General features: G+C 54.0%; 1 protein-coding gene across 1 annotated transcript; it reads right to left on the bottom strand.

Moving 5' to 3' along the window:
* Positions 1-72: 72 nt before the first annotated feature.
* On the bottom strand, positions 73-19,084 carry SEMA6C (semaphorin 6C; the record flags this gene model as incomplete). Its single annotated transcript, XM_080691606.1, has 18 exons — positions 73-866; positions 1,290-1,385; positions 1,701-1,745; positions 2,648-2,703; positions 2,797-2,874; positions 3,067-3,213; positions 3,893-4,066; positions 5,387-5,539; positions 5,702-5,833; positions 7,257-7,474; positions 9,060-9,148; positions 9,261-9,380; positions 9,489-9,579; positions 9,788-9,889; positions 10,918-10,974; positions 11,096-11,159; positions 11,426-11,540; positions 18,976-19,084. The coding sequence occupies 18 exons, from the start codon at positions 19,082-19,084 to the stop codon at positions 73-75; spliced, it is 2,640 nt and encodes an 879-aa protein (XP_080547732.1).
* Positions 19,085-27,129: the final 8,045 nt, after the last annotated feature.

The raw sequence follows: 27,129 nt of genomic DNA, 5'->3' as shown, positions 1-27,129 counted from the left end.
GCGAGGGCGCAGCTCCCCCCCCCCCGGAGGACGGGGCGGGACAGTCAATAAATAACCCGGGCGGCCGGGGGCTCAGAGCTGCAGCGCGCCGGCGCGGGCGGGGGCGCCCGGGAGCGGCGGGGGCTTCTCCAGGTCCGCCCGCCTGGGGGCGCGGCCGCGCGCGTCGGGCCGGGCCGGGGGCGGCAGGGGCCTCCCGGGGGCCCCCGAGGGCACGCGCGTGAGCAGCGCGGGGGGCGCGCGGTGCGCGGGCACGGGCGGCCGGCGCGCGCCCGACACGCCCAGCCGGGGGGCGCCCTTGCGCGCGGGGGGCGCGTCCGGGCGCCGCGGGCCGTGCAGGTGGCGCAGCAGCTCCTCCAGCGTGGTGACCTCGGCCGCCTGGCCCGGGCAGCCCGGCGGGGGCGGCCGCACCAGCACGCGGGGCGCGGGGGCGCGGCCGGCGGCGGCGTTGTTGCGGTTGTGGTTCCAGGCCCAGGGCGCCCCCGCGGCGCGCAGGCGCTTGGCGGGCAGCTCGGGCGTGGCCTCGGGCGTGGGCAGGCAGGCCAGCTCGGGCGCGGGCGCGCCGTCGGGGGGCGGCAGCAGGGCGGCGTAGAGCTGCGGCGGCGGCGGCGCGGCGGCGCCCGCGTCCTTGGGCGGCGCGGGGGGCTCGGGGCCGTGCAGCCGCGCCAGGCTGCGCAGGGACAGCGCCCGCGGCAGCCCCGGCGCCTCCACGTCCTTGCTCCCTCGTCGGCGCGCGCGGCGGCAGGCGCAGGACACCAGGAGGCCGGAGAGCGAGGCGCCCAGGGCGAAGGCGGCGGCCACGCTGGCCAGGAGGAGTGGGATGGGGACGGAGCGGGCGGCCGAGGCGGGGAGGAGGTCCCTGCGCACCCCTGCCGGCCAAGAGGGAGGAGGGCGGCTCAGCCGGGGCTGGGGGGAGGACCGCGGGGTCTAGAAGGGCCCAGGGCGGCTCCTGCTGCCGCCGCCGCCGCCGCCGCTGCTGCTGCTGAGCTCCACGCCACGCGGCTCTGGCCGTCTATCCTCGGGACTCACCGCCCCCGACCCCTCAACACACAGCCCCTCTGCACTACCCTCACACGCAGGCCAGCCGGGCCAGGGGGGTCCCCAGCCCGGTTCCGGCCCCTACAGCCATGCTGCGGGTGCAGAAGGAAGCGGGGCGGTTCGCCCAGCCCAGGGGAGGGGTTGGCGCCAAACAGGTGTTAGTGGGCACCAGGCACCAGTCAGCGCCCAGCGAGAACTCGGCAAGGACCAGCAGGCCGCACTTCACTCCTGTCCCTCCCGGTTAACCCCCTTACCCTGAGTGTGAGCTCCAAGAGTGGAAGACTGGGGCCCCGGGTGGGCATCACTGGGGGGACTGGGGGTCTCAGGGGGAGGGCCAGGACCCAGAAGCACTGGTGACAGAGACCAGGTCAGAGCCAGTGAGGCTTCGGCTCTCACCCAACACCCACCCAAGGGCGCCCTCCTCCCCTGGAACCCGAGGGTCCAGACTCCAGCCTCAACACTCCTGGGGTGGGGGGGCCTCACCATGCAGGGCATTCTTTCATTTATTTGTTTAAAAACTATTTATTAAGCATCCTATTGTGAGCCAAGCGGGAGGATGCTGGGCCTCTTCTGAGAGGTCAAGGACAGTCAGCCGGTCGGGCTTCCATGGGGCACAGACTTGGATGTGATGGTCAGGCAAGGGGGGGCTGGGATAAAGGACTTACCATATGCAGAATCCCCAGGACCAGAGCGACTCCCTGTAGCTCCATCTATGAAGGGAGAGAGAGAGGGTAAAGATGGCGGGAGCCGGGCATGGTCAAGTGCACCTATAATCCCAGTACTTGGGAAGCTTAAACAGGAGGATCTCAGATTGAAGACTAGCTTCAGCGATTTAGTGAGATTCGTTTCAAAATAAAAAGTGCTGAGGGTGAGCCAGGCGTGGTGGCACATGCCTGTAATTCCAGTACTTGGGTGGCTGAGACAGAAGAATTGAAGGCCGGGCGTGGTGGCGCATGTAATCCCAGCATTTGGGAGGCTGAGACCGGAGGATCACGGTTCGAGAACAGCCTCAGCTACTTAGTGAGGCCCTCTGCAACTCAGTGAGACCCTGTTTCAAAATAAAGAAAAATTGGGCAGGGGGTGTAGCTCGGAGATCAAATGCCCCTGGGTTCCATCCCCAGACCCGAAAAAAAAAAAAAAAAAAGAAGAATTGAAGGTTTGAGGCCAGCCCCAGCAATTTAACCAGTCTCTCAGCAATCTAGTGAGACTGTTTCAAAATAAAAATAATGAGCCGGGTGTGCTGGCTCACACTTGTAATCCCAGCATTCGGGAAGCTGAGACAGCCTCAGGTACTTAGGCCCTTTGCAACTCAGTGAGACCCTGTTTCAAAATAACGAACAGGGCTGGCACTGGGGGCATCCTCAAAAGTAGAATGCCCCTGGGTTCCATCCCCAGTACTGCAAAAATAAAAAAAAGTTCTGGGGGTTTATCTTGGAGGGAGAAGACCCCTGGGTTCAATTCCCAGTAGCAAAATAATAATAATAATAATAATAATAATAATAATAATAATAATAATATAATAATAATAATAATATAATAATAATAATAAATAATGAATAACAACTAAAAAAGGCTGTAGCTCGGAGGTAGAATGGCTGCCCCGTCTGTTTACCTTGGCAGTCGCCGAGCTCCGTGTTGTCCTGGTTGTCAACCGGATCCACTTCGTTCCTAGGAGGAAAAGGAGGCGGCTCAGCTCGAAGGCGCCATGTCCCGCCCACATGCCAACAGCACCCTGGGAAGATGCAGGGGCTCCTCGTTTACCCTCCAGGTCCCCTGATATCCACACAGCCTCGGGAGCTATGCCATCCACAGTATGGGTCCCGGGAAGCCAGGCAGCTCCTAGGGGAAACTGAGTCACATGAGGTTGGGATCCCCCTCCAGCCAGCCACATTCCGTTCCTCCCACACCTCTGCCCCGCTCGCCCTGGTTGCCGCCCACTTCCAGAACCCCTGAGCCTGAGCACCCCCTCTCCCCCCCACCCCCAAGGTCTGCGGCTCTCCTGTGCTCCCTGCCCAGGTGCTTGCCCCTCACCTCTGGCAGGCCCCATGCCGGGCACAGCGGCTGAGAGGGAGGTAGACGATACAGCCGGAAAAGGCCACGAAAAGCCTGTGACCCTCCGCGTCCAGCTCCAGCCCGGTGATGCGCCGCGCTGTCTGCGCTGCCCGCTTCCCACCGCACCTGGGGGAGGCAGGAAGCCTTGAGAAGACGGCAGCGAGGGGAGATGTACACTGACCACGGGCCCAGGGCGGTCTACCTCCCAGCTACACCCCCAGCCCTATTCTTTTATTTAAAAAAAAATTTTTTTGAGGTACCAGGAATGGAACCCAGAGACATTCTACCTTTGAGCTGCACCTCCAGCCCTATTTTTTCTTTATTTTGAAACCAGGTCTCACTGAGTTACAAAGGGCCTAAGTAGCTGAGGCTGGCCGAGAACCGGGATCCTCCGGTCTCAGTCTCCTGAATATTGGGATTACAAGGGTGCGCCACCATGCCCAGCTTTTTTCTTCTTTTTGAAACAGGGTCTCACTGAGTTGCAAAGGGCCTCACTAAGTAGCTGAGGCTGTCTTTGAACTGTGATCTTCCTGTCTCAGCCTCCCAAATGCTGTGATTACAAACATGCACCACCACACCCAGTTTATTCTTTATTTTGAAACAGGGTCTCGCCAAGTTGCAGAGGGCCTCATTATATTGCTGAGGCTGTCCTCGAACCTGAGATCCTCCTGACTTAGCCTCCCAGGGACTGGGATTACAGACACACACCATTATGTCTGGCTCTCCAAGCCCTTTCTGTACCCCACAGCTCCGCCCTTCCCACCCTCCCAGCCACACGCAGCTTCCGGCCCTCCGAAGGCCTCACCGGGAAGGGCTGTAGGCATCGATCTCCTCCAGCAGGATGGGTTCAGGCACCCCGGGTCGCCCTCCTGGGGGCAGCACCTTCAGCACCGTCCCATCGCTGGAGCCAAGGAACAGGACGGTGGCGTTACTGTGGGGACCGGCGGTGCCATCCACAGCCACCTGGGTCAGCAGGGCCCTGGAGCGACAGGGCAGGGCAGCCAATTAAGCAAAAGCCTGGGAGGCCGAGGAGAATCTGGTCCTTCCCCTCACTGGGCGCTCCCTACTTAGCCCTCTCCCTTCCACACTTGAGAATACCCCCTTCTGCCAATCTGATTTGTCTCCTGAGGTCAAAGGGCAGAGTGGCTGGGGGAGGAGGAGGTGATGGGATGGATTTTGTTGTTATTTTGTAGTAGTTGGGATTGAACCCAAGGGCATTCTATTTCTGGGCTATACCCAGTTCTTTTAATTTTAATATTTATTTATTTATTTATTTATTTATTTATTTTTGCGGGCCTGGGGATGGAACCCAGGGACATTCTATCTCAAAACCACAGCCCCAGCCCTATTTTTTATTATTTATTTGTTGTAGTACTGGGGGTGGAACCCAGGGGCTTTTCTACCTCCGGGCTATACTCCCAGACCTATTTTATACTTTATTTGGAAACAGAGTCTCACTAAGTTGCTGAGAGCCTCACTAAGCAGCTAAGGCTGGCTTCAAACCTGAGCGATCCTCCTGTCTCAGCCTCCCAAGCGCGGGGATTCCAAGTGTGCGCCACCACGCCCAGCTTTATTTTTAAATTTTAGACTTTTTTTTTTTTTTGATGGGGATGGGGATTGAACCCGGGGGCATTCTACCTCTGTGCTACACTCCCCCAGCCCTACTTTTTATTCCTTATTTTGAAACAGAATCTCAGTAATTTGCAGAGGGCCTAAGTAGCTGAGGCTGTCAGCGAACCACGATCCTTCTGTGTCAGCCTCCCAAATGCTGGGATTAAGCCGGGCATGGTGGCGCACGCTTGCAATCCCAGCATTTGGGAGGCTGAGACCTGGAGGATCGTGGTTTGCGGACAGCCTCAGCTACTTAGGCCCTCTGCAACTCAGTGAGACCCGGTTTCAAAATAAAGCATAAAAGCTGGGCGTGGTGGCACACACTTGTAATCCCAGCATTCAGGAGGCTGAGACCGGAGGATCGCGGTTCGCGGACAGCCTCAGCTACTTAGTGAGGCCCTCTGCAACTCAGTGAGACCCGGTTTCAAAATAAAGAATAAAAAATAGGGCAGGGGGTGTAGCTCAGAGGTCAAATGCCCCTGGGTTCCATCCCCAGACCCACAAAAAAAAAAACCCAAAAAACCAAAACAAAAAAAATGCCGGGATTACAAGTGTGCATCACCACACGTGGCTCAGTCCTTTTTATTTTTTATTTGGAAACAGGATCTTCCTAAGTTGCTGGCTCACTTCAAAACTGCGATGTGAGCTGCCACACATGCCTCGTAGCCAGTGGTTTGGGGCGCCATACCTGCTCGTGAGTGTGAGGAGAGGCTGGTGGGTGGCGGGGGGCACGGCGGGGTCCAGCAGTGGGTGAGCCTTGATGAAGGTCAGGACGTCGTCAGGAAGGTCTCGGGAAGAGGAGAAGGAGGCGGCGCCACCCACGCCTGCGCACGACCCGGGCCTGGTGGGTGCAGGGGGGTGACCCAGGCGCCCCGACGGCTCTCCTTCCCACCACTGACCTGAATCCTGCTGCCCCGGCGGCGGCCCCTCCCCAGGCCTCGGCTGCATCACCCTCCTCACGGCCCCACCCGGGAGCAGACACTGCCGCCCTGGCCCTGGGTACCTGGGCGAGGGGACCCTCTCCTCGGACACGGGGGTCCAGGGCCCGTCCACGCTCCTCTGCTCCTTGAACTTGCCCTCAAACCCGCGCTCGATGGCATCCAGGTAAAAGGCGCAGACTGCCGAGCCGGGGATGCTGAGGACCCAGAAAGACAGCAGGGCAGGTATTAAAGGGGTACAGAGCCGGGCACGCTTGTAATCCCAGCATTCCGGAGGCTGAGACCAGAGGATGGCGGTTTGCAGACAGCCTCAGCTAGTTAGTAAGGCCCTTCACAACTCAGTGAGACTCTGTTTCAAAAAATAAAAAGACGGGCCGAGCGTGGTGGCGCACGCTTGTAATCCCTGCGCTTGGGAGGCAGAGACAGGAGGATCGCGCAGGTTCAAAGCCGCGCGCGCTGGCTTAGGAGACCCTGTTTCCAAATAAAAATGTAAAAATAGGTCTGGGAGTGTAGCCCGGAAGTAGAAGGGCTTCCAGGAACCCCAGTACCACCAAAAAATAAAAAATAAAAAATAAAAAAATAAAAAGACGCCTGGCCATGGTAGCCAGTGCTTGGGAGGCGGAGACAGGAGGATCACGCAGGTACGAAGCCAGCAGCGCTGACTTAAGAGACCCTGTTTCCAAATAAAAAGTATAAAAATAGGTCTGGGAGTGTAGCCTGGAGGTAGAAGGGTTTCCAGGAACCCCAGTACCACCAAAACAAACAAACTAACTAACTAACTAAAAATTGGACCAGGGGTGTAGCTCAGCAGTACAATGCCCCTGGGTTTCATCCCTACTACAGCAAAAAAGGGGGTGGGGAGCCTACAGGCTGGCGTGTTGGCGCATGCTTATAATCCCAGCATTCAGGAGGTTGAGACCAGAGGACTGTGGTTCAAGAACAGCCTCAGCTACTTAGGGAGGCCCTCCACAGCTCAGTGAGACCGTTTCACAAATAAAAAGACTAAAAAAAAATAGGGCTGGGGTATAGCCCGGAGGTACAACGCCCCTGGGTTTCATCCCCAGTATGGCAAGATAAATAAGAAAATAAATAAATAAATAAATAAATAAATAAATAAATAGGGCCACAGAGGTCCCACAGGTAAGAAGTACTTGTTTCACATTAGAATGCCGGCTGAGCCGGGCGTGGTGGTGCACTCTTGTAATCCTAGCATTTGGGAGGCTGAGAATGGAGGATCACGGTTCGAGGATAGCCTCAGCTACTTAGTGAGGTTCTTTGCAAGTCAGTGAGATCCAGTTTCAAAATAAAGAATAAATCTGGGCGTGGTGGTGCACGCTTGTAATCCCAGCATTTGGGAGGCTGAGACCCGAGGATCTGGGTTCGCGGACAGCCTGGCTCCCATCGAATGCCCCTGGGTTCCATCCCCAGACCAGCAAAAATAAATAAATAAATAAATAAATGGGGGACTGAGGGCTGGGGCAGCCAGGGTGCCGCACCAGGAGGGCAGGAGGCGGCCTGGCCTTGCTTGAAGCTGCCCTCGCTGCCCTCTGGAGAGGCTCTGAGAGGCAGTGTGGATGCCCGTGGGGACAGACGGGGCGCCCTCGCCGGCCCGGTGCCAACCTGTTAGCCTGGGTGGTGAAGACCCCAAAGAGTGCCGCGTGGCCGTGCAGGTTCACCGGCCCGGTCAAGGCCTGTAAGACGTCAAAATAGAAGGCGGAGTCCCCGGGGACGGAGCAGTTGAGCCGGAGCTTGAGGAAGGACGTCCAGTGGCGGTCCAAGGCCCGAGGGGAGCCGCCCATGTCGCGCTTACACACACGGGCTACGCGGGAGAACTGCACCTGGGGAGAGCCACGGGGAAGGTCAGCCCCCAGAGACCAGGGCTGGGGTCACTCAAAGGTGCGGTGCTGTGGGTCAGGCCGAGGGTCACTGCCAACGGGGGGCAGAGAGAGAGAGAGAGCTGGGGGCCATTCAAAGGTGGGGGCTCACGCCAGACATGCATGCCTGGAACCCCAGTACTTGAGAGGCTGAGACAGGAGGATCGCAGGTTTGAGGTCAGCCTCAGCATTTAATAAGACCCTCAGCAACCTAGGGAGCCCCTGTTTCGAACAAAAAATAAAATAAAGGCTGGGTATGGTTGTACGTGCCTATAATCCCAGGGAGGCTGAGACAGGAGAATGGCAGGTTTGAGGACAGCCTCGTCAACTTAGCAAGACCCTCAGCAACTTCTTTTCTCTTTCTTTCTTCTTTCTTTCCTTTTTTTTTTTTTTGTACTGGGGATTGAACCCAGAGACATTCTACTTCTGAGCTATACCCCCAGACTGATTTTATTTTTTATTTGGAAACAGGGTCTTGCTAGGTTGATGTGAGCCTCACTACTTGCTGAGGCTGGCCTCGAACCTGCGATCCTCCTGTCTCAGGCTCCCACATACTAGGATTACAAGTGTATGCCACCATGCCCTCTCGACCCTCAGAAACTTTAACAAAACCCTGTTTCAAATTAGAAAATAAAGTCAGGCATGATAGTGCACTCCTGGGAGGCTGAGACAGGAGGATCTTGGTTCAAGGACAGTCTCAGCTACTTAGTAAAGGCCCTTTGAAACTCAGTGAGACCCTGTTTCAAAAATAAAGAATAAGCCAGGCGTGGTGGCGCACGCTTGTAATCCCCGCACTTGGGAGGCAGAGACAGGAGGATCGCGCAGGTTCGAAGCCAGCCGCGCTGGCTTAAGAGACCCTGTTTCCAAATAAAAATATAAAAATAGGTCTGGGAGTGTAGCCGGAGGTAGAAGGGCTTCCAGGAACCCCGGTACCACCAAAAAATAAAGAAAGAAATAAAGAATAAAGCCGGGTGTGGTGGCGCATGCTTGTAATCCCAGCATTCGGGAGGCTGAGACCTCCTGGAGGATCGTGGTTTGCGGACAGCCTCAGCTACTTAGTGAGACCCTCCGCAATTTAGCCAGACCCTGTTTCAAAATGAAGAATAAAAAAAAAAAATAGGGCAGGGGGTGTAGCTCGGAGGTTAAATGCCCATGGGTTCCATCGCCAGACCCACACACAAAAAAAACAAAGAATAAAAAATAGGGCTGGGGGTGTAACTCAGAGGTAGAATGCCCCTGGGTTCCATCCCTAGTACTCCTAAATAAATAAATAAATAAATAAATAAATAAATAAATATTAATAGGTGTAGCTCATAGGTAGAGCCCTCCTAGGTTCAATCTTCAGCAACACACACATACACACACACTACAGAAAATAAAATAGGGCTGAGCGCCTATCTCAGAGGTAGAACACCCGTGGGTTCAATCCCTAGCACCAAACCAAACAAAACAAAACAAAAACAGTGGTGTCTCGGAATGGAGGCGCTGCGTTGTGGAGACCTGGGTCAGCAGAAGCCTCCCTAGCCACCCTGCCCCGGGCCCTCCTTACCCTCCCCAGCCGGGCATCCTCCACAGAGACCTCGCGGAAGAAGAAATAGACGTGGTCCCCATGCTCCAGGGCGTGGACAAAGTGTGGCTCTAAGTGGGGAGTGGGGGGAGGATAGAAGAGCGTCCACACCTGCCCATAGCTACCGCCTCCGCCTGGCCTCCACCCGGCCTCCGACCCCAGCCTCCCCGGGCCTGCCCTGACCTCGGAGCCACTTGGAGTCGTACTTGGCCGAGCGGAGCGGGGGCTGCGGCCCGAGGCTTCTGTAAACGACAGCGTCGCTGGCCTGGAAATCCGCAGCGGTGGCTGAGTACAGGCTGCCCTCTGGAGGGATTGGGGCAGGGAGGGCTCAGGGCCTGCCTCCTGCCTCCCCTGGACCCGCCCGCCCCGACTCGACCCTCCCGGGAGGATGCGGGACCAGCCGGCGCACACCTGCGAAGATGGCCACGTTGGACTGGGTGGCATCGAAGGGGCATCGGGCCTGCCCGCTCAGCTCCTCACCCTCCTGCTGCAGCGAAGCTACCTGGGGGCAGAGGGGGCGTCCCTGGAACCCTGGGGCGCAGCGCCATAGCCCACGCTGGGTCCCACGGGCTCCCCCGCACCCCTCCTGGACCTTGCTCTGCAGGCCGTCCCACTGGCAGGCCCCAGTTCCTAGCCCTTCCCGGCAACTAACAACCCATGGCGGGTTCTCCTCCCACCCCGTCCTGGCCCCCCATCCGGCTCCTCTGTACCCCATAGCTGCGGCACACGGGGCTGAAGGAGTTTGTTCCACAGGCAAGGAGTGTCCGGGAGTCCCAGGGAACCAGAACGCGAATGTAGTTGTAGCACTCGTCCTAGAAAGCCCAGAATTCCAAGTCAGAGACAGGGGTGCCTGGACCGGGACTACGGGGTCACTAAGGCGCTGCTGAGCCAGTTAAAACCAGGTGGGTAAAGCCCAACTAAGCCATCGGGCAGGTGGCCCCGCAGCCTCTCTGAGCCTCATTTTGATTGTGAGGTGTGTAAAGGGAACTAAAAGTATTAATTCTAGGTGGGTGTGGTGGCGCATGCCTGCAATTCCAGTACTTGGGAGGCCGAGACAGGAGGATTGCAGGTTTGAGGCCAGCATTGGCAAGCAGGGAAGACTCTCATCAATCTAGGGAGACCCTGTTTCAAAATAAAGGGGCCGGGATGTAGCTCAGTGGAAAAGCACCTGCTTTGCAGGCGTGGCGCTCTGGGTTCGACCCCCGGTTCCAAAAAAAAAAAAAGGCAAAATTAAAATAAGAAGCCAGGTGTGGTGGTGCACACTTGTAATCCCAGGGAGGCTGAGACAGGAGGATTGCAATTTGAGGACAGCTCAGCTACTTAGTGAGGCTCTCTGCAACTTAGTGAGACCCTGTTTCAAAATAAAGAATAAAAAATAGGGCAGAGGGTATAGTTCGGAGGTCAAATGTCCCTGGGTTCCATCCTCAGACCCGCAAAAAAATAAAATAAAATAAAATAAGGCTGAGATGTAGCTTGGAGGTAAAATGGTTCGGAGTTCAATCCTCAGTACTAAAAATAAATAAAAAATAAAGTAAAAAGCCAAACCAGTTGTGGTGGCTCATGCTTGTAATCCCAGTACTTGGGAGGCTGAGACAGGAGGATTTCAGGTTCATGACAAGCCTCAGCTACTTAGGCCCTCTGCAACTTAGTGAGACCCTGTTTCAAAACAAAGAATGAATAAAAACTAGGGCTGCTGATGTAGCTCGGAGGTCAAATGCCCCTGGGTTGCATCCCAAGTACCACAATAAAAAAAAATAATAATAATAAAAAAAGGAGCCCCTGGGGCAGAGCCGGCAGCAGGTGACCCGCCTGGTCCTTCCCTCTGGGTTCCCAGGCTCACCGTCAGCTTGCCCCGCACAGCGCAGTTCTCCACGTCCTGGCTCCTCCATGTCAGATACTGGAGGAGGAAGCACAGAAGGGAAAGGTGCGGCCCTGCCCCTCCTCACCCTGAGGCTCCTTGTGGATCCGCCTTCCCGGCCTCACCTCCAGGCCTGCGCGTCCTCCCCGCGGCCCCTCACCTTGCTGGGCACCAGCCCCTCCCCTGCTTCTTGGGCTTGGAGATCGAAGGCGAAGACGTGATCCCTGGAGGGGCAGTGGAGAGGGTGAGGCTGGCCCCGGCACCCACTGCTGGGAGCTGGGCCAGGGTGGCTGCTCAGGGACCACACTGCCCTCTGCTCCCCGCCCCTTGCACTGCGCGCCTGGGCCTCTGCACTCTGGGTCCACGCATGCCGCTGTCCCATGGCTCGTGCACCTGCATGTGTCCCCTGCAAGGTGCCGCAGAGGCCATGCAATGGTGTGTCCGCCCGGGAGCATGCACAGGCCCCACAACGGTGCCTTGGCCAGTTTACCGGGCAGCCACCAACAAGGTCCGGTTCAAGGTGAGGAATCTCTGAAAGTCTAGCCCAAGTTCTGCGGCCACGGCGTCATCCTCCAGGCCCCGGAACCAGGATAACGGGGAGGCACCTAGAGACAGAGAAGCCAGGTGCTGAGGCCAGCCAGGAGGCCACGCTTCCCCACACCCTCTCCACCCGATGAAACCCAGCCACAGGCGGAGGAACATTCAGCTGGGGGTCCGCCTGGCGCACGCCTGTAATCCCCACACTTGGGAGGCTGAGACGGGAAGATTGCAGGTTCGCAGACAGCCTCAGCAACTTAGTGAGGCCCTCCTCACCCTAATGAGACCGTGTTTCAAAAGATAAAGAATAGCCGGGCGTGGTGGTACACTCTTGTAATCCTGGTAGTTGGGAGGCTGAGACAGGAGGATCCCGCTGGTTGGCAGCCAGCTTCAGCTAGTTAGTGAGGCTCTCAGCAACTTAGTGAGACCCTGTTTCCAAATAAAATATAAAATAGGTCTGGGAGTATAGCCCAAAAGGTAGAAAAGCCCCTGGGTTCCATCCCCAGTACTGCAAAAATAAATAAATAAATAAATAAATAAATAAATAAGCAAGCAAGCCAGGCGTGGTGGTGCAGGCTTGTAATCCCAGCATTTGGGAGGCTGAGACAGGAGGATCAGGGTTCACAGCCAGTCTCAGCTACTTAGTGAGGCCCTTTGGAACTCAGTGAGACCCTGTTTCCAAATAAAGAATAAAAAATCGGGCTGGGGGTGTAGCTCAGAGGTAGAACACCCCTGGGTTCCATCCTCAGTACCACAAAAAAAAAAAAAAAAAGGTCAGGCTCCAAGCCAGGCATTGTGGCACGTGCTTGTAATCCCAGTACTTGGGAGGCTGAGACAGGAGGAGGATCACAGTTCACGGACAGCCTCAGCTACTTAGTGAGGTCCTTTGCATCTCAGTGAGACCCTGTTTCAAAACAAAAAATAAAAAAATAGGGCTGAGGGTGTAACTCAGAGGTATAATGCCCCTGGGTTCCACTCCCAGTACCACAAAATAAAAATAAATAAAAACATAAAAATAAATAAATAAAAATAGAGCTGGGATTGTAGATTGGAAGTAGAATGTCCATGGATTCCATGCCCAGTACCATTAATGTATTAATGTGTGTGTGTGTGTGTGTGTGTGTGTGTGTGTGTGTGTGTGTGTGAAATAGGGCTGGGAGTGTAGCTTAGAAGTAGAATGCCCCTAGGTTCAACGCCTAGTACCACACAAAAAAAATATATAATAATAATAATAATAATAATAATAATAATAATAATAATAATTCAGAGCCAGGTGTGGTGGCACACTCCAATAGTTCCAGTATTTGAGAGGCTGAGAAAGGAGGATTGCAGGTTCTAGGACAGCCTCAACTACTTAATGAAGCCCTCTACCACTTTGTAGACTCTGTTTTAAAATAAAGAAAAAAAAAAATAGGACTGGGGGTATAGCTCAGAGGTAGAATGCCCCTGGGTTCAATCCTTAGTACTGGGGAAAAAAGAAAAGAAAAGCCGGGCATGGTGGCACGCGCTTGTAATCCCCGCGCTTGGGAGACTGAGACAGGAGGATTGCACAGGTTCAAAGCCAGCCTCAGCTACTTAGTGAGGCTCTCAGCAACTTAGTGAGACCCTGTTTCCAAATAAAGTATAAAATAGGCCTGGGAGTATAGCCCGGAGGTAGAAAGCCTCTGGGTTCCACCCCAGTACCCCCCCCCCAAAAAAAAAGGGACAGCCTTAGCAAGTTAGCAAGACTCTCAACAACCTAGCGAGACCTGTTTCAAAATAAAAAGAGCTGGGAGTATATCTCAGAGGTAGAATGCCCCTGGGTTCAATCTCTAGTTCCACACACATAATAATAATTAATAATGATGATGATGATGATGATGGCTCATGTCTGTAATCTCGGTGCATGGGAGGCTGAAATAGGAGGAGTATAGATCTGAGGAAACCTTCACGTAGTGGGACCCAGCCACATGGTGAGACCCTGTTTCAAAACAGAAAATAAAGCCAGGCGCAGTGGCACATGCTTGTAATCTCAGCTTTTGGAGGCTGAGACAGGAGGATCGCGGTTCGCAGACAGCCTCAGCTACCTAAGGAGGCCCTTTGCAACTCAGTGAGACCCTGTTTCAAAACAGAGAATAGCCAGGCGTGGTGGTACGCGCTTGTAATCTCAGCATTTGGGAGGCTGAGACAGGAAAGATCGCGGTGCAAGGACAGCCTCAGCTACTTAGTGAGGTCCTTTGCAACTTAGTGAGACCCTGTTTTAAAGTAAAGAATTAAAAATAGGGCTGGGAAAGCCGGGCGTGGTGGCGCACGCTTGTAATCCCCGCGCTTGGGAGGCTGAGACAAGAGGATCGCACAGGTTAGAAGCCAGCCTCAGCTACTTAGTGAGGCTCTCAGCAACTTAGTGAGACCCTGTTTCCAAATAAAATATAAAATAGGTCTGGGAGTGTAGCCCGGAGGTAGAAAGCCCCTGGGTTCCACCCCCAGTACCACCAAAAAAAAAAAAAAAAAAAAAAAAGTAGGGCTGGGAGTGTCACTCAGAGGTAGAATGTCCCTGGGTTCCACCCTTAGTACTGAAAAAAAATATAGAGAATAAAAAAATAGGGCTAGGGGTGTAGCTCAGAGGTAGAATTCCCTTGGGTTACATCCCTAATACTGCAAAAAAAAAAAAAAAAAATAGGGCTGGGGTGTACCTCGGAGGTAGAATGCCCACACCCAGTACCACAAAAATAAATAAATAAGTAATAAAAAGGGCTCAGGGTGTGGCTTAAAGGTAGAATGTCCTTGGGTTCAGTTCTTAGTACTCCACACAAAATAATAATAATAATAATAATAATAATAATAATAATGATGATGATGGCACATGCCTGTAGTCCCAGTACTTGGGAGGTTGAGACAGGAGACCCACAAGTCCAGGACTAGCCTTAGTAACTTAGCAAACCTCTCAGCAAGCTAGAGAGATCCTGTTCCAAAACAAAAAATAAAATAAAATAGGGCGAGGGGTGTAGCTCAGAAGTTGCATGCCCCTGGGCTCAATCCCGAGTACCACAAAAATAAATTAATTTAATAAAATTAAATTAAAAATAACACTGAGCACTTAACTCTCCGCCAACCACTGGGCTAGCACATTAGACGTGCCATCCTATTTATTTGTTTGTTTGTGTGTTTGTTTGTTTAGTGGTACTGGGGATGGAACCCAGGGGCATTGGACCTCCAAGCTACACCCCAGCCCTATTTTTTATTCTTTAATAAAGAACAAGGTCTCACTGAGTTGCAAAGGACCTCACTAAGTAGCTGAGGCTGTCCTCGAACCTGAATCCTCCTGTCTCAGCCTCCAAATGCTGGGATTACAAGCATGCACCGCCACCATGCCCAGCGATACTTTAACCCTATGACGTAGGCCCTAAGTCTGGTCCTGTTTTATGGATGAACAGCCTGAGGCACCGCACGTGGAGGCTTTTATCTGAGCTCCTTTCGGTTGGAAGTGGCAGGCGCTGGGATTTAGATCCAGGTCTCCAGAGCGGGGGCCCAGGGACTTCTTGGAAGTGCCTCTGGGCTAGCATTCCCCACTCACCTGGTACCCAGTCCCGCCCACAGCCTTCTCTCTGCACCCTGCCCTTGAGGCGCTTCTCAGGCCTCTCCTGACCAACCCAGCACCCGCCTGGCCCATCGCCTGGCCCATCACAGAAACCTCAGTCATCGGCATTCAAAGGGAGACAGTTCAGGGACAGAGGATTTAACATTCACAAAGCGCTTAGACGCATTTGCTATTCTTATCTATCCCCCAACAATTAACCCCAATAACCCAACTGCAATTCCTCCATCTTCACGATCACTATACACCCCACATCGATAGCAGGAACCTGCAAATAGATCCAGGCTCCTTTCAGAATAAGTGGGAGCCGGGCGTGTTGGCGCTCGCTTGTAGTCCCAGCATTCTGGAGGCTGAGACCAGAGGATCACAGTTCACGGACAGTCTCAGCTACTTAGGGAGGCTCTTCGCATCTGAGTGAGGCCCAGTTCCACAAATAAAAAAGACTAAAAAAAGAGCTGGGGTGTAGCTCGGAGGTACGATGCCCAAGTTCTATCCCCAGTACCGCAAACTAATAATAATAATAATAAATAATAATAATAATAATAATAATAATAAAGATGCCGGGTGTGGTGGTGAAGCATGCTTGTAATCCCAGAATTCAGGAGGCTGAGACTGGAGGATCGTGGTTCGCAGACAGCCTCAGCTACTTAGGCCCTCTGCAACTCAGTGAGACCCTGTTTCAAAATAAAGAATAAAAATAGAGTGCGGGGTGTGCCTTGGAAGTCAAATGCCCCTGGGTTCCATCCCCAGACCCGCAAAATAATCCCCACACTTGGGAGGCGGAGACAGGAGGATCAGGATCGCACAGGTTCGAAGCCAGCCTCAGCTGGCTTAAGAGACCCTGTTTCAAAAATATAAAATAGGTCTGGGAGTGTAGCCCAGAGGTAGAAGGGCTTCCAGGAACCCCAGTACCACCAAAATATAATAATAATAATAATAATAATAATAATAATAATAATAACAACAATAACAACAACAACAAAACAATAATAATAATAATAAAGAATAAAAAGTAGGGCTGAGCCGGGCGTGGTGGTGCACGCTTATAATCCCCGCACTTGGGAGGCTGAGACAGGAGGATCGCACAGGTTTGAAGCCAGCCTCAGCTACTTAGTGAGGCTCTCAGCAACTTAGACCCTGTTTCCAAATAAAATATAAAAAAGTTCTGGGAGCATAGCCCAGAAGTAGAAAGCCTCTGGGTTCCATCCCCAGTACCACCAAAAAAAAAAAAAAAAAAAAAAGTAGGGCTGGGTGTAGCTCAGACATAGAAAGCTCCTGGGTTCTGTAACCAGTAGGAAAAGAAAAAAAAAAAGGAGAGAGGAAGCTAAGACACTAAGAGATGCTGGGAACCAGGCATTTACTTTGTAGCTAAGAATAATAACAAACAAATATAAAGCAATTACTTAGCAGTTACTTTGTGCCAGGCAGGGATCGCCCCACTTTCCGTGCATTACCTCATTTAATCCAGAAATAACTGCAATGAGGTAGAATACTATTACTGTCTTCATTTTGCAGATAAGGAGACTGAGGCAAATGGAGGCTGAGAAGCTGACAAGGCCACCCCGCTGGAGAGCAGCTGAGCAGGGATTCCTGTGCTCAGGTTTTGTCTGGCTAAGAGGTTTTGAGGTTTTGTTTTGTTTTGTTTTTCGGTACTGGGGATGAAACCCAGGGGCATTCTATCTCTGAGCCACACCCAGCCTTATTTTTTTTTATTATTCTTTATTTGGAAACAGGGTCTCACTGAGTTGCTAAGAGCCTCACTAAGTAGCTGAGGCTGTCTGCGAACCGCAATCCTCTTGTCTCAGCCTCCCAAATGCTGGGATTACAAGTGTGCACCACCACGCCCAGCTTGGCTAAGAGTTTAGATCCTGTTTTTTCTTTCTTTTTTCCCAATTTTGGGGATCAAACCCCAAGCCTCCTGCATGCTAGGCAAGTGCTCTACCACTGAACTACTTCCTCAGTCCTTTATATTTAACTTAATCGACGTATTTTGTTTCTTTTTCTTTTCTTTTCTTTATTTTTATTTTTATTTTTTTATTTTTGCATGTCTGGGGAATGGGACCCAGGCTACAACCCCTGCCTCACTAAGTAGCTGAGGCTGTCTGCTAACCACGATCCTCCCATCTCAGCCTTTCAAATGCTGGGATTACAAGCGTGTGGCTTTAATCTATTTCTTTTGGTGAATTCCAGGGATTAAACCCAAGGGCCTTCTTCCTCAAGTTATACCCCCAGACCTTTTTATGGTTTGTTTGTTTGTTTTTGCAGGTCTGGGGATGGAACCCAGAGGCATTTGACTTCCGAATTACACCCCCTGCCCAATTTTTTTTTTAATTCTTTATTTTGAAATAGGGTCTCACTGAGTTGCGGAGGGCCTCACTAAGTAGCTGAGGCTGTCTGCGAACTGCGATCCTCTGGTCTCAGCCTCCCGAATGCTGGGATGACAAGTGTGCGCCACCACGCCCGGCTTGTTTGTTTGTTTGCTTGGTGTACTAGGGACTGAATTCACTCAGAGGCATTCTACTTTCAAGCTACACTCCCAGCCCAGTTTTATTCCTTATTTGGAAACATTCTCGCTAGGTTGATGAGAGTCTCACTACTTGCTGAGGCTGTTTTTGAACCTGTGATCCTCCTGTCTCAGCCTCCCAAGTACTGGATTACAGGTATGCACCACCACACCTGGCTCTTATTTTTTATTTTGAAACAGGGTCTCACTAAGTTGTGGAGGGCCTCACCAAGTAAGTAAAGCTGGCTGATCCTCCTGTTTTAACCTCTCAAGTACTGGGATTACAAGTACTCACTTGCTACCATGTTTGAATTTTTTGGGGTGTGGGGGGCCCTGGAGAGCTAAATCCCCAGACCTATTTTTATTTTTGTGGTGCTGAGGATGGAACTCAGAGGCCTATGCCCCAGACCTATTTTATATTTTATTTTATTTTGAAACAGGGTCTCATTAAGTTGCTGAGAGCCTCACTAAGTAGCTGAAGCTGGCTTCAACCCTGTGCGATCCTCCTGTCTCAGCCTCCCAAGTACTGAGATTACAAGCATGCGCCACCATGCCTGGCTTCCCCAGCCCTATTTAATTAATTAATTTATTTATTTATTATTTATTTTTGTGGTACTGGGGGTGAAACCCAGAGGCTTTCTACCCCTGGGCTATACTCCCAGACCTTTTTTTTTTTTTTTTTTTTTGGTGGTACCGGGGTTCCTGGAAACCCTTCTCTGGGCTACACTCCCAGACCTATTTTTTATATTTTTATTTAAAAACAGGGTCTCTTAAACCAGTAAGGGGCTTCGAACCTGCGCAATCCTCCTGTCTCCACTTCCCAAACTTGGGGATTACAAGCATGCGCAACCACGCCTGGCATTCCCAGACCTTTTTTTTTTTTTTTTTTTTTTTTTTGATGGTGGTACTGGGGTTCCTGGAAGCCCTTCTACCTCCAGGCTACACTCCCAGACCTATTTTATATTTTTGAAACAGGGTCTCTTACACCAGCGCGGCTGGCTTCGAACCAGCGCGATCTTCCTGTCTCCGCCTCCCAAGTGTGAGGATTACAAGTGTGCGCCACCACACCCGTCTCTCTTATTTTTATTTGGAAACGGGGCCTCACTATGTTGATGAAAGTCTCACTACTAATTGCCGAGGCTGTCCTAGAACCTGCGATCCTCCTGTCTCAGCCTCCTCAGTACTGAGATCGCCAGTGCATGCCACCACGCCCAGCTAAAAGTTCCTGTTCTTAACCATCAAAGGACACTATCTCTAAGAAACCCACCCAGGAAAGAGAAAGGAGCAGCTGAGATGCTGGCTCCCTCTACCCGTTCCTTCCCCGGGCCGGGTCCCCGGGCACCTGGCCTCGAAAGCAAGCACGCACCAGGGTGGGCGCCTCATCTCTACCTGCTCACAGAGGGGCCAGGTGGGCAGGGTCACTCACCTTGCAGGTTGGAGCTCAACAGAGGGAGGGGGTCCTGGGGGAAGGCGGCCTGGGTATGGGGAAGCGACAGCAGCAGCAGCAGGCGCATGAAGTGGGGGGCACGGGGCATCCTGTGCGGGGGCAGCTCAGGCCCCAGGGGGTGCCCCCTCACCCATATGCTGGCCCTGGAAGGGGAAACAGAGGCAAGTGGGGGAGAGGACCAAGTTCTGTCCACGCCACCGCCGTGCGGTCAGGCCCCTGTCCAGGTCTATCCCCAGAAGCTGCCCCAGCGGCAGTGCCAGCCAGCTGTCGCTGTCGCTCCAGGATGTCCTCTCCAGCTGGTCCAGACTGGCTGGGGAGGGGCTGGCGACCTGACCCCAGGTAAGGACAGGACATGCCGCCCTCCCTCCCTCCTTCCCGCTTTCCCTCCTCCCCTGACTGGGGCTGGGGCACTTAGGAGGTGACACCTTCTGACTCCCCCTGGCGCTAACCCCTTCTCAGCTATAATTAGCTGCTAAAGCCTTAACATTATAAATAGTGACTCCTTGGCACTGGGAGGAGGAAGAGGGCACCAAGCGAGCGAGGGAGAGAGAGCCAGCGGCCTCCCCCTCCCTCACAAACCCCCGCTGGCCCTGGGGGTGATGCGGCTGGCTGCGCAGAAGCCAAGGTCCCCTCCAGGACTGGGGAAGAACATGGCGGGGCAGCCTCGGGGTCACTGTGGTACTCCAAGCTTGTGCTCCAAGGGCCCTTCCCGCTGCTAAGGAAGAGGCAGTGCAGGGAAGGGGGGGGGGCGTCTTAGCCAAAAATGAATCTGCGTCCAAGCCAGATCAGAGGCTAAATTTAGCTCCGGCTGCAGCTGTCTCCTCGACCACTGTGCCCCCTCCCGGCCTCCCTAGCCCCCTGTTCCCTCCTTGGCTCTTAAGAACCAGTGTGTGTACTTGCTGGGTGGGGGACCTGCCCACTGGGGGGGGGTGTGAAATGGCTGGACATGCCCCCCCTTTCTTCCCTCTTCCCTGGATTGGGGGTGGGGGGACACTTGGGTCTAGGCTGATTTCAATTTCGGACTGCCTCTGAAATTGAAATATAAATAATTCAATGGCAAGCAATTGTAGTGCAAAGTCCAAGAAAAAAACGGTTATGACAGAAAGGATGGAGGATGAGACAGGCCTTGGTCCCACCCATCCTCGCCTGCAGCCAGCTGACCCTGCCCCCCCCCACTTGGGAGGTGCACTCCAGCTTCCTGCCTACCCCTAAAGTTTACAATGAGGGGCTGAGGAGGCTCTGGAAACCAGGTCAGACAGGGTAAGCATCTTCTCTTTTGTGGACCACCCCACCAAGTCCCCTAAAGGAGAAACCCAAGGCTCACGGGCCTCCTTCCAACTTCCATAAATTCCACTTGAAGCCAGGACCCAGGTGTCCCCCCCCACCGCCGCCCATCCAGCGTCACTGATGGGTAGGTTGACGTCAGGTGGGGCCCCGAGAGAGCTGGAGGAGGGAAGGGGTGGGAAGGCCTAATGATGACCCCTTCCCCAGGGGCTGCAGAAATCCAGCTAACGACCCTCCTCCCCCATGCCAGGTTTCCGGATGCCCGCGCTCCGGGCTCCCGGGGGAAGAGAAGGGACACAGCTCCTCTCCTATGCTTTCCTACCTGCCCCGCCCCCCCCAGTTGCCCTGGGCAACTGGTATCTTCACCCTGGAAACAACTTTGGTCTCTGGCAAGTGGGGAGGACGGCCAGACCCTCTTCCTGCCACCTGGCTGAGTCCCTTCCGGCCCCTCCCTCAGGAGCTACTGTCCTTACCTGGAGCGGTCACCTCTGTGGGGGACTGAAACAGACAGAAGACCTCAGAGGGGGTAGGAGACCTCGGACCTGATTGAAAGAAGAGACAAAAGGAGGGAAAAGGCTGAGTTACACCTCCCTCACCAAATATCTCTAAAGTAAAGGTGAGCATGAGGCCAGGTGGGCTGAGGCTGGGGTCAGGGAGATGCTGCCTCCCCGGGGGGGAGGGGAGGTGACATTTAGTTTTCTTAAAAAGGTACTGGACTTCATGCCCAGAGATTTGAGGGCTGGGGATGGTCCCTGGCCAGAAACTCCAAGACCTACAGGACCAGCCTTGGGGAAAAGGGTGACTGGGAGGATTTGCAGGGCATGAAGACCACTCCCCTGTCAAAACCTTCCGAATCCAACAGCCTTCTGAGCAAAGAAGCCCTAGCCAGGGACAATAGAGGCTAATTTGCATTTCATTTGCATGCTCTTCATTTCCAGAAAAATGCTCTGATAACTAAGCACCCCCAGCCCCCTTGGTTCTTCCCTGAGAACAGCAGGCCTGGACTCCCTCCCATCCCACCTCGGCCCACACACACACAACACTCGAGGCTGGATCAGGCCAGCCCCTAAAAATACTTGGCGGGCCTTCGCCTGGGCCCCTTACACTCAACTGTGACATTTTTAGGAGGGTTTCCCATCCTATCGATGGAGCAGCATCTGGGAGCCTCCCACCCAGCCCCCAGCCGGGCGGCGAGGGACCTGGCCCACTCTTCCGTCCCTTCCTAGAGCTCCCCTTGCTGGGAAGAGGAAACTAGCCTCTTCTCTTTCCTGGAGGGGCAGCCACCTCTGGGGAGTGGCCGAGGTCATAGCCAGAGTCTAGCGGGGCTGGGGAAGGGATGGGAAGGGGAGACCGGGCTGGGGACAATAGCAGGAAGCCCCTGGCCGGTCGCCCGCCCCAGTCCACCTTCCTCGGGGGCACCGGCGGTGCGCGGGGAGCCTCACGGAACAGGCGACCACCCCCCCCCAGCACCTTTCCCCACCCTCAGTTCTCAGCCCGGGGCTCGGCACCTATCTCCCCTCCCACCCAGCCCCAGAGAGGATGATCCAGGTGCCTAGCGCAGCCACAGCTGGGCCTGGGGCCAGGGGCTCGACGTGTCTCCCCCTCGCTGGAGCCCGGGCTCCAAGGAGGGGCGGGTAGCAGAGTCTGGGCCGGGACCGGGTCCCAGAGCCACGTTAGCGGGAGGAGGGGCTGGAGGGGCCTGCAGGCGCAGCCCGAGTGGGACGCGAGCGGGGCGGGGGGCGGAGGCGGGTCTCCCAGGCCCGAGGAGCAGGGCCAGAGGCTGCGAGCCGACGAGGGCGGGCCCGGGCGCGCGGAGCGGGTCCCGGAGCTGGGATGCGGGCGCCTCGGCTGTCTCGGGGAGAGGGGTCCAACAAAGCCCGCGCCGAGTGGGGCGGAGAGGAGGACGGGCGCTGGGACCCATGTTTCTCGGGGCCCTACTCCCCGACCCTGCGCGCAAGCCGACCCTCCAGGGGGTGCTCGCACTCCAGCTGCACAAGGACGACGGTGCAGCCCCAGGCAAAGTCTGGACGGCGCGACCCCTTCACGCCCCGCAGGGGCACGGCCGGGTCCGGTCCTCCCCGAGTCTGGGAGCCTTCCTTACCCTGCGGGGGAGGCGAGGGACCCAGACTTCCACCCTCCGTACGCTGCGCGCCTCAAAAGAGAGAAAAGAAAAGGAAAAGCTCCCCTCTCGTCCCCCTAACCCGGCGGGGCGCGACTCGGAGAGACCCGCCGCCAGGGGCGCCCGGAGCCGGCCCCGTGCAGGAGGGGGCCGGCCGGCCCTGCTCCCGCGCACCCCAACTCCGCGGACCTCCCCGCAGCCGGGCGCCGAGCGCCGCCCCCCGCACCTCGCCAGGCCGCCGCCGCCGCCCCCCGCAGCCCGGCACTTGCTCGGAGATCCGGGTCGCGGATCCAGGTCGCGGCGCGGCGCGGAGTTGGATTCCGCGGTCCGGGCTCGGGTGCGATGCGACGGGCGTCCCGACGCGCCGGCGCTGGGGTCGGGGCTCCCGGGCGCAGCGGGGCCACCGGAGCCCGGGTCCGGGTCGCAGCCCCACTCCCGCCGCGGATCCGCGGAGGAAAACAATGCGACCGCCCGGAGCTCTGGGCTCGGCCCCAGCGCCCCGCCCGCCTCCCGGAGGCCCGCCCCGGCCCGCCTCCCGGCCGTCCCCGCCAATCGCAGCGCCAGACGCCGGCCAGACCCCGCCTCCCCGCCACCTCTCCGCCAATGGCGCCGCTCGGGGGCGGGGCTCCGGGGCTCCGTCCACCCCGAGGGCCAGGCGGGGAGGGAGCCCGAGACCCCAGACAGGCGCGAGATGGAGAGACCGACGGACGGTCGCCGAGACCCTGACGGAGGCTGAGACGCACACAGACGGGCTGACGTGGGAGTGGCCCTGAGGAGAAATGTCACAAGAGAAGCTGAGAGAAGCGAGGCAGGACACCCGGGGCCTCGGCCGGGCCGGGCTGTCAGAGCCTGCGCCATCCTGCCCGCGGCCCCTGCGTGGCTCTGGCGACCCTGTTCCCTAGGGAGCCTCCCGCCTCTCCCTACTCTGCCCCAACCCCTGGCTCCTGCTCTCGGTGCTTTTGACCTTTTTCTCCTTCTTTCTCCCCACGCCTGTCCTTGGTCCTGACCCCAGTGAGGCCTAGCGTAGCGTAGACTTGGGGGCTTGCGGCCTGGGGAAGGAAAGGAAAGTGTTCCCGGGAGCTTTTCCTTGTCCCCATAATCCCTCCCCTCCCACCTCACTGTCAGAGCAGGATGGGCTCGGGCCACCTTGCTGGGAACTAAGGAGCCAGAAAGCTAGGGTGGCGGGCAGGCAGCTGCTGGTTGCTGCAAGAGGAAAGATGAGAGAAGAAAGAGGTGGGGACCGAGACTCATTGAATCAGAGAACCCACAGAAATGGGAGCCACACAGGGGCCTGATAGAGAAGCCGCCAGCTGCCCTTCCCCCTTGGCACCTTGTGGGCCCAGGACCAGTGATGTCCAGCCTTCCTCAGAGAGCCCTGGACGGCCCTCTGAGCAGCAAAGCTGCCCCTTCCTCCCCACCCTCCATAAAGACCCTTGCATTTGAGGAATGCCAGTGAGGAGGAAGAAAGAGGCTACTTCAGACAGGACCGCTTGGCTGCCACCTTGGTATTGCCTGCTGGGATTCTTCCCTGCGTAGGGCTGTGACAAAGGCATGCTCAAAATTCCCAGAAAAGTAGGCGGCCTGGGAGACATTGGCATTCTAAATGGCGTTATCTGAATGGACATTTCCACCCACATCTTGGTCTGGGGGGTTGATCATTTCCACACCAGCCTTAACTACACTGGGATCAGGGCAGGTAGCATCAGCAAGTGGGTGCAGCCCCAGAGTAAGGGAGCAACACACACACACACACACACACACACACACACACACACACACACACAGCGATTTAAGGCCAGGTGAACCAGTGAGATAAACAGAGTAAGAAACCACAAAACAAGCCAGGCATGGTGGCACATCCCAGCATTTGGGAGGCTGAGACAGGAGGACCAAGTTTCATGGCCAGCCTCAGCTCTTTAGTGAGGCCCTCTACAACTCAGTGAGACCCTGTTTCAAATAAAGAATAAAAAATAGGGCGGGAGGTGTAGCTCAGAGGTAGAATGCCCCTAGATTTCATCCTCATTACTGCAAAAAAAAAAAAAAAGGAAAAAGAAAGAAAAGAAAAGAAAGAAAGAAAGAAAGAAAGAAAGGAAGGAAGAAAGAAAGAGAAACAACAAAACAAGCTGGCCGTGGTGGCACACCCTTGTAATCCCAGCATTGGGAGGCTCAGACCAGAGGATTGAAGTTTGTGGACAGCCTCAGCTACTCAGTGAGACCCTCCACAACTTAGTGAGACCTTGTTTCAAAATAAAGAATAAAAAATAGGGCAGGGGGAGTAGCTCAGAGGTCAAATGCCCCTGGGCTCCATCCCCAGACCCGAAAAAAAAGAAAAAAAAAAAAGAATAGGGCTGGGGTTGTAGCTCAGAGGTGAAATGTTCTTGGGTTCCATCCCCCGTACTGAAGAAAGAAAGAAGAAAGAAAGAAGGAAAGAAAGAAGAAAGAAAGAAAGAAAGAAAGAAAGAAAGAGAGAAAGAAGACAACACCCACACAAGGTGAACTGTGGAGTCTTGGATCTAATGCAATCCAGTAAACAGGTGAATCAGCTGAGTGGCAGACCCTTGCCTAGCACATGCTCTGAAACCAATCGCCAGCACTGAATGATAAAAAGTTAAAGTCACTCTAACTGGGCGTGGTGGCACAAGCTTGTTATCCCAGTTCTTGGGAGGCTGAGACAATGAGGATCACAGGTTGGAAGTCAGCCTTGGCAAAGTAGCAGTGCTTTCAGCAACCTAGTGAGACACTAATAAGTGTATATTATTTGTATATCCAAATAAGATATAAAATCAGGTTGGAAGTATAGCTTGGAGGTAGAATATCTGGGTTCAATCCCTAATAGATATCCCAAATAGATATCCTAATATCCCAAAAATAGATAAACAAAAAAATAAAATAAATAGAGCTGGGCGTGGTGGTATACGATTATAATCCCAGCATTTGGGAGGCTGAGACAGGAGAATCAAGGTTCACAGATAGCCTCAGCTACTTAGGCCCTTTGCAACTCAGCAAGACCCTGTTACAAAAATAAAGAATAAAAATAGGGCAGAGGGTGTAGCATGGAGGTAGAATGGCCCTGGGCTCCATTCCTAGTACCGCTAAATAAATAAATAAAATTAAAATAGGATGTAGCTCAGAAGTAGGACACCCCTGGGTTCAATCCCCATTATCAAAAAAGGGGGGAGCAGGGGAGCTCAGTAGTAGAGTATCCCTGAGTTCAGTATTTTTAAAAAATCTCATTGCCAGGCGTGGTGGCGCGCACTTGTAATCCCAGCGCTAGGGAGGCTGAGACAAGAGGATTGCACAGGTTCGAAGCCAGCCTCAGTTACTTAGTGAGGCTTTCAGCAACTTAGTGAGATCCTGTTTCCAAATGAAATATAAAAAAGGTCTGGGAGTATAGCCCGGAGGTAGAAAGCCTCTGGGTTCCACCCCTAGTACCACCAAAAAAATAAATAAAAATAAAAATAAAAAATATTGTCAGGGCATGGTGGTGCATACTCATAATTCCAGTATTTAGAAGGCTGAGACAGGAGGATTAGCAATTTAGGAAGGCCCTCCCCAAAGTAGTGATATCCTGTTTCAAAATAAAAAATAAAATAGGACTGGGGGTATAGTTAAGATGTAGAATGCCTCTAGGTTCAATCCCTAGTAACACACACACACCTCCCCAGCTTCTAGCTTATGGCTCAGATGCTCAAATATGTTTATTGACTAGATTAAGGAATGGGAATTAGTGTGTAATTTAGAGTTGTAAGGCATAGCTCAAATCTCTCTCGTGTGTGTGCGTGCGTGTGTGTGTGTGTGTGTGTGTGTGTGTGTGTGTGTATTACTGGGGATGAACCCAGGGATGATCTAACCCCTAACCCTATTTTATTTATTTATTTATTTATATTTATATTTATTTTTTGTGTGTGGGTGTGGGTGTGGGTTTGGGTGTGTGGTGATAGGGATTGAACCCAAGGACATTCTAACTCTGAGTTACACCCCTGGACACAATTTTTTTTTTTTTTTTTTGCGGTACTGGGGGTTGAACCCATTGCAGGGGTTCTACCTCTGAGCGCCACCCCAACCCTATTTTTTATTCATTATTTTTGGTTTGGTTTTTGTTTTTGCTGGTCTGAGGATGGAACCCAGAGGCTTTCTACCTCCAGGCTACATTCCCAGACGTATTTTATATTTTATTTGGAAACAGGGTCTCACTAAGTTGCTGAGAGCCTCACTAAGTAGCTGAGGCTGGCTTCGAACCTGTGTGATCCTCCTGTCTCAGCTTCCCAAGTGCGGCGATTACAAACGTGCGCCACCATGCCTGCACCTGCCCTATTTTTTATTCTATATTTTGAAACAGAGTCTCACTAAGTTATGGAAAGCTGGCCATGAACCGCAATCCTCCAGTCTCAGTCTCCCGAATGATTACAAGCATTTCCCACCACGCCTGGCTTCCTATTATGTTTTTTTTATTTTTTATTTATTTATTTTATTTTATTATTTATTTTTTATTTATTTTGGTGGTACTGAGGTTCCTGGATGCCATTCTACCTCTGGGCTACACTCCCAGACCTATTTTTTTTAATATTTTTATTTGGAAACAGGGTCTCTTAAGCCAGCACGGCTGGCTTCAAATCTGTGCAATCCTCCTGTCTCTGCCTCCCAAGCGCGGGGATTACAAGTGTGTGCCACCACGCCTGGCCTTATTTTTTTATTTTGATAAAGAATCTCTTAGCCGGGTGTAGTGGCGC

This window comes from Muscardinus avellanarius (assembly GCF_963383645.1).
Source record: "Muscardinus avellanarius genome assembly, chromosome: 3".
NCBI lineage: Eukaryota > Metazoa > Chordata > Mammalia > Rodentia > Gliridae > Muscardinus > Muscardinus avellanarius.
This window is presented reverse-complemented; position numbering and strand designations above follow the sequence as displayed.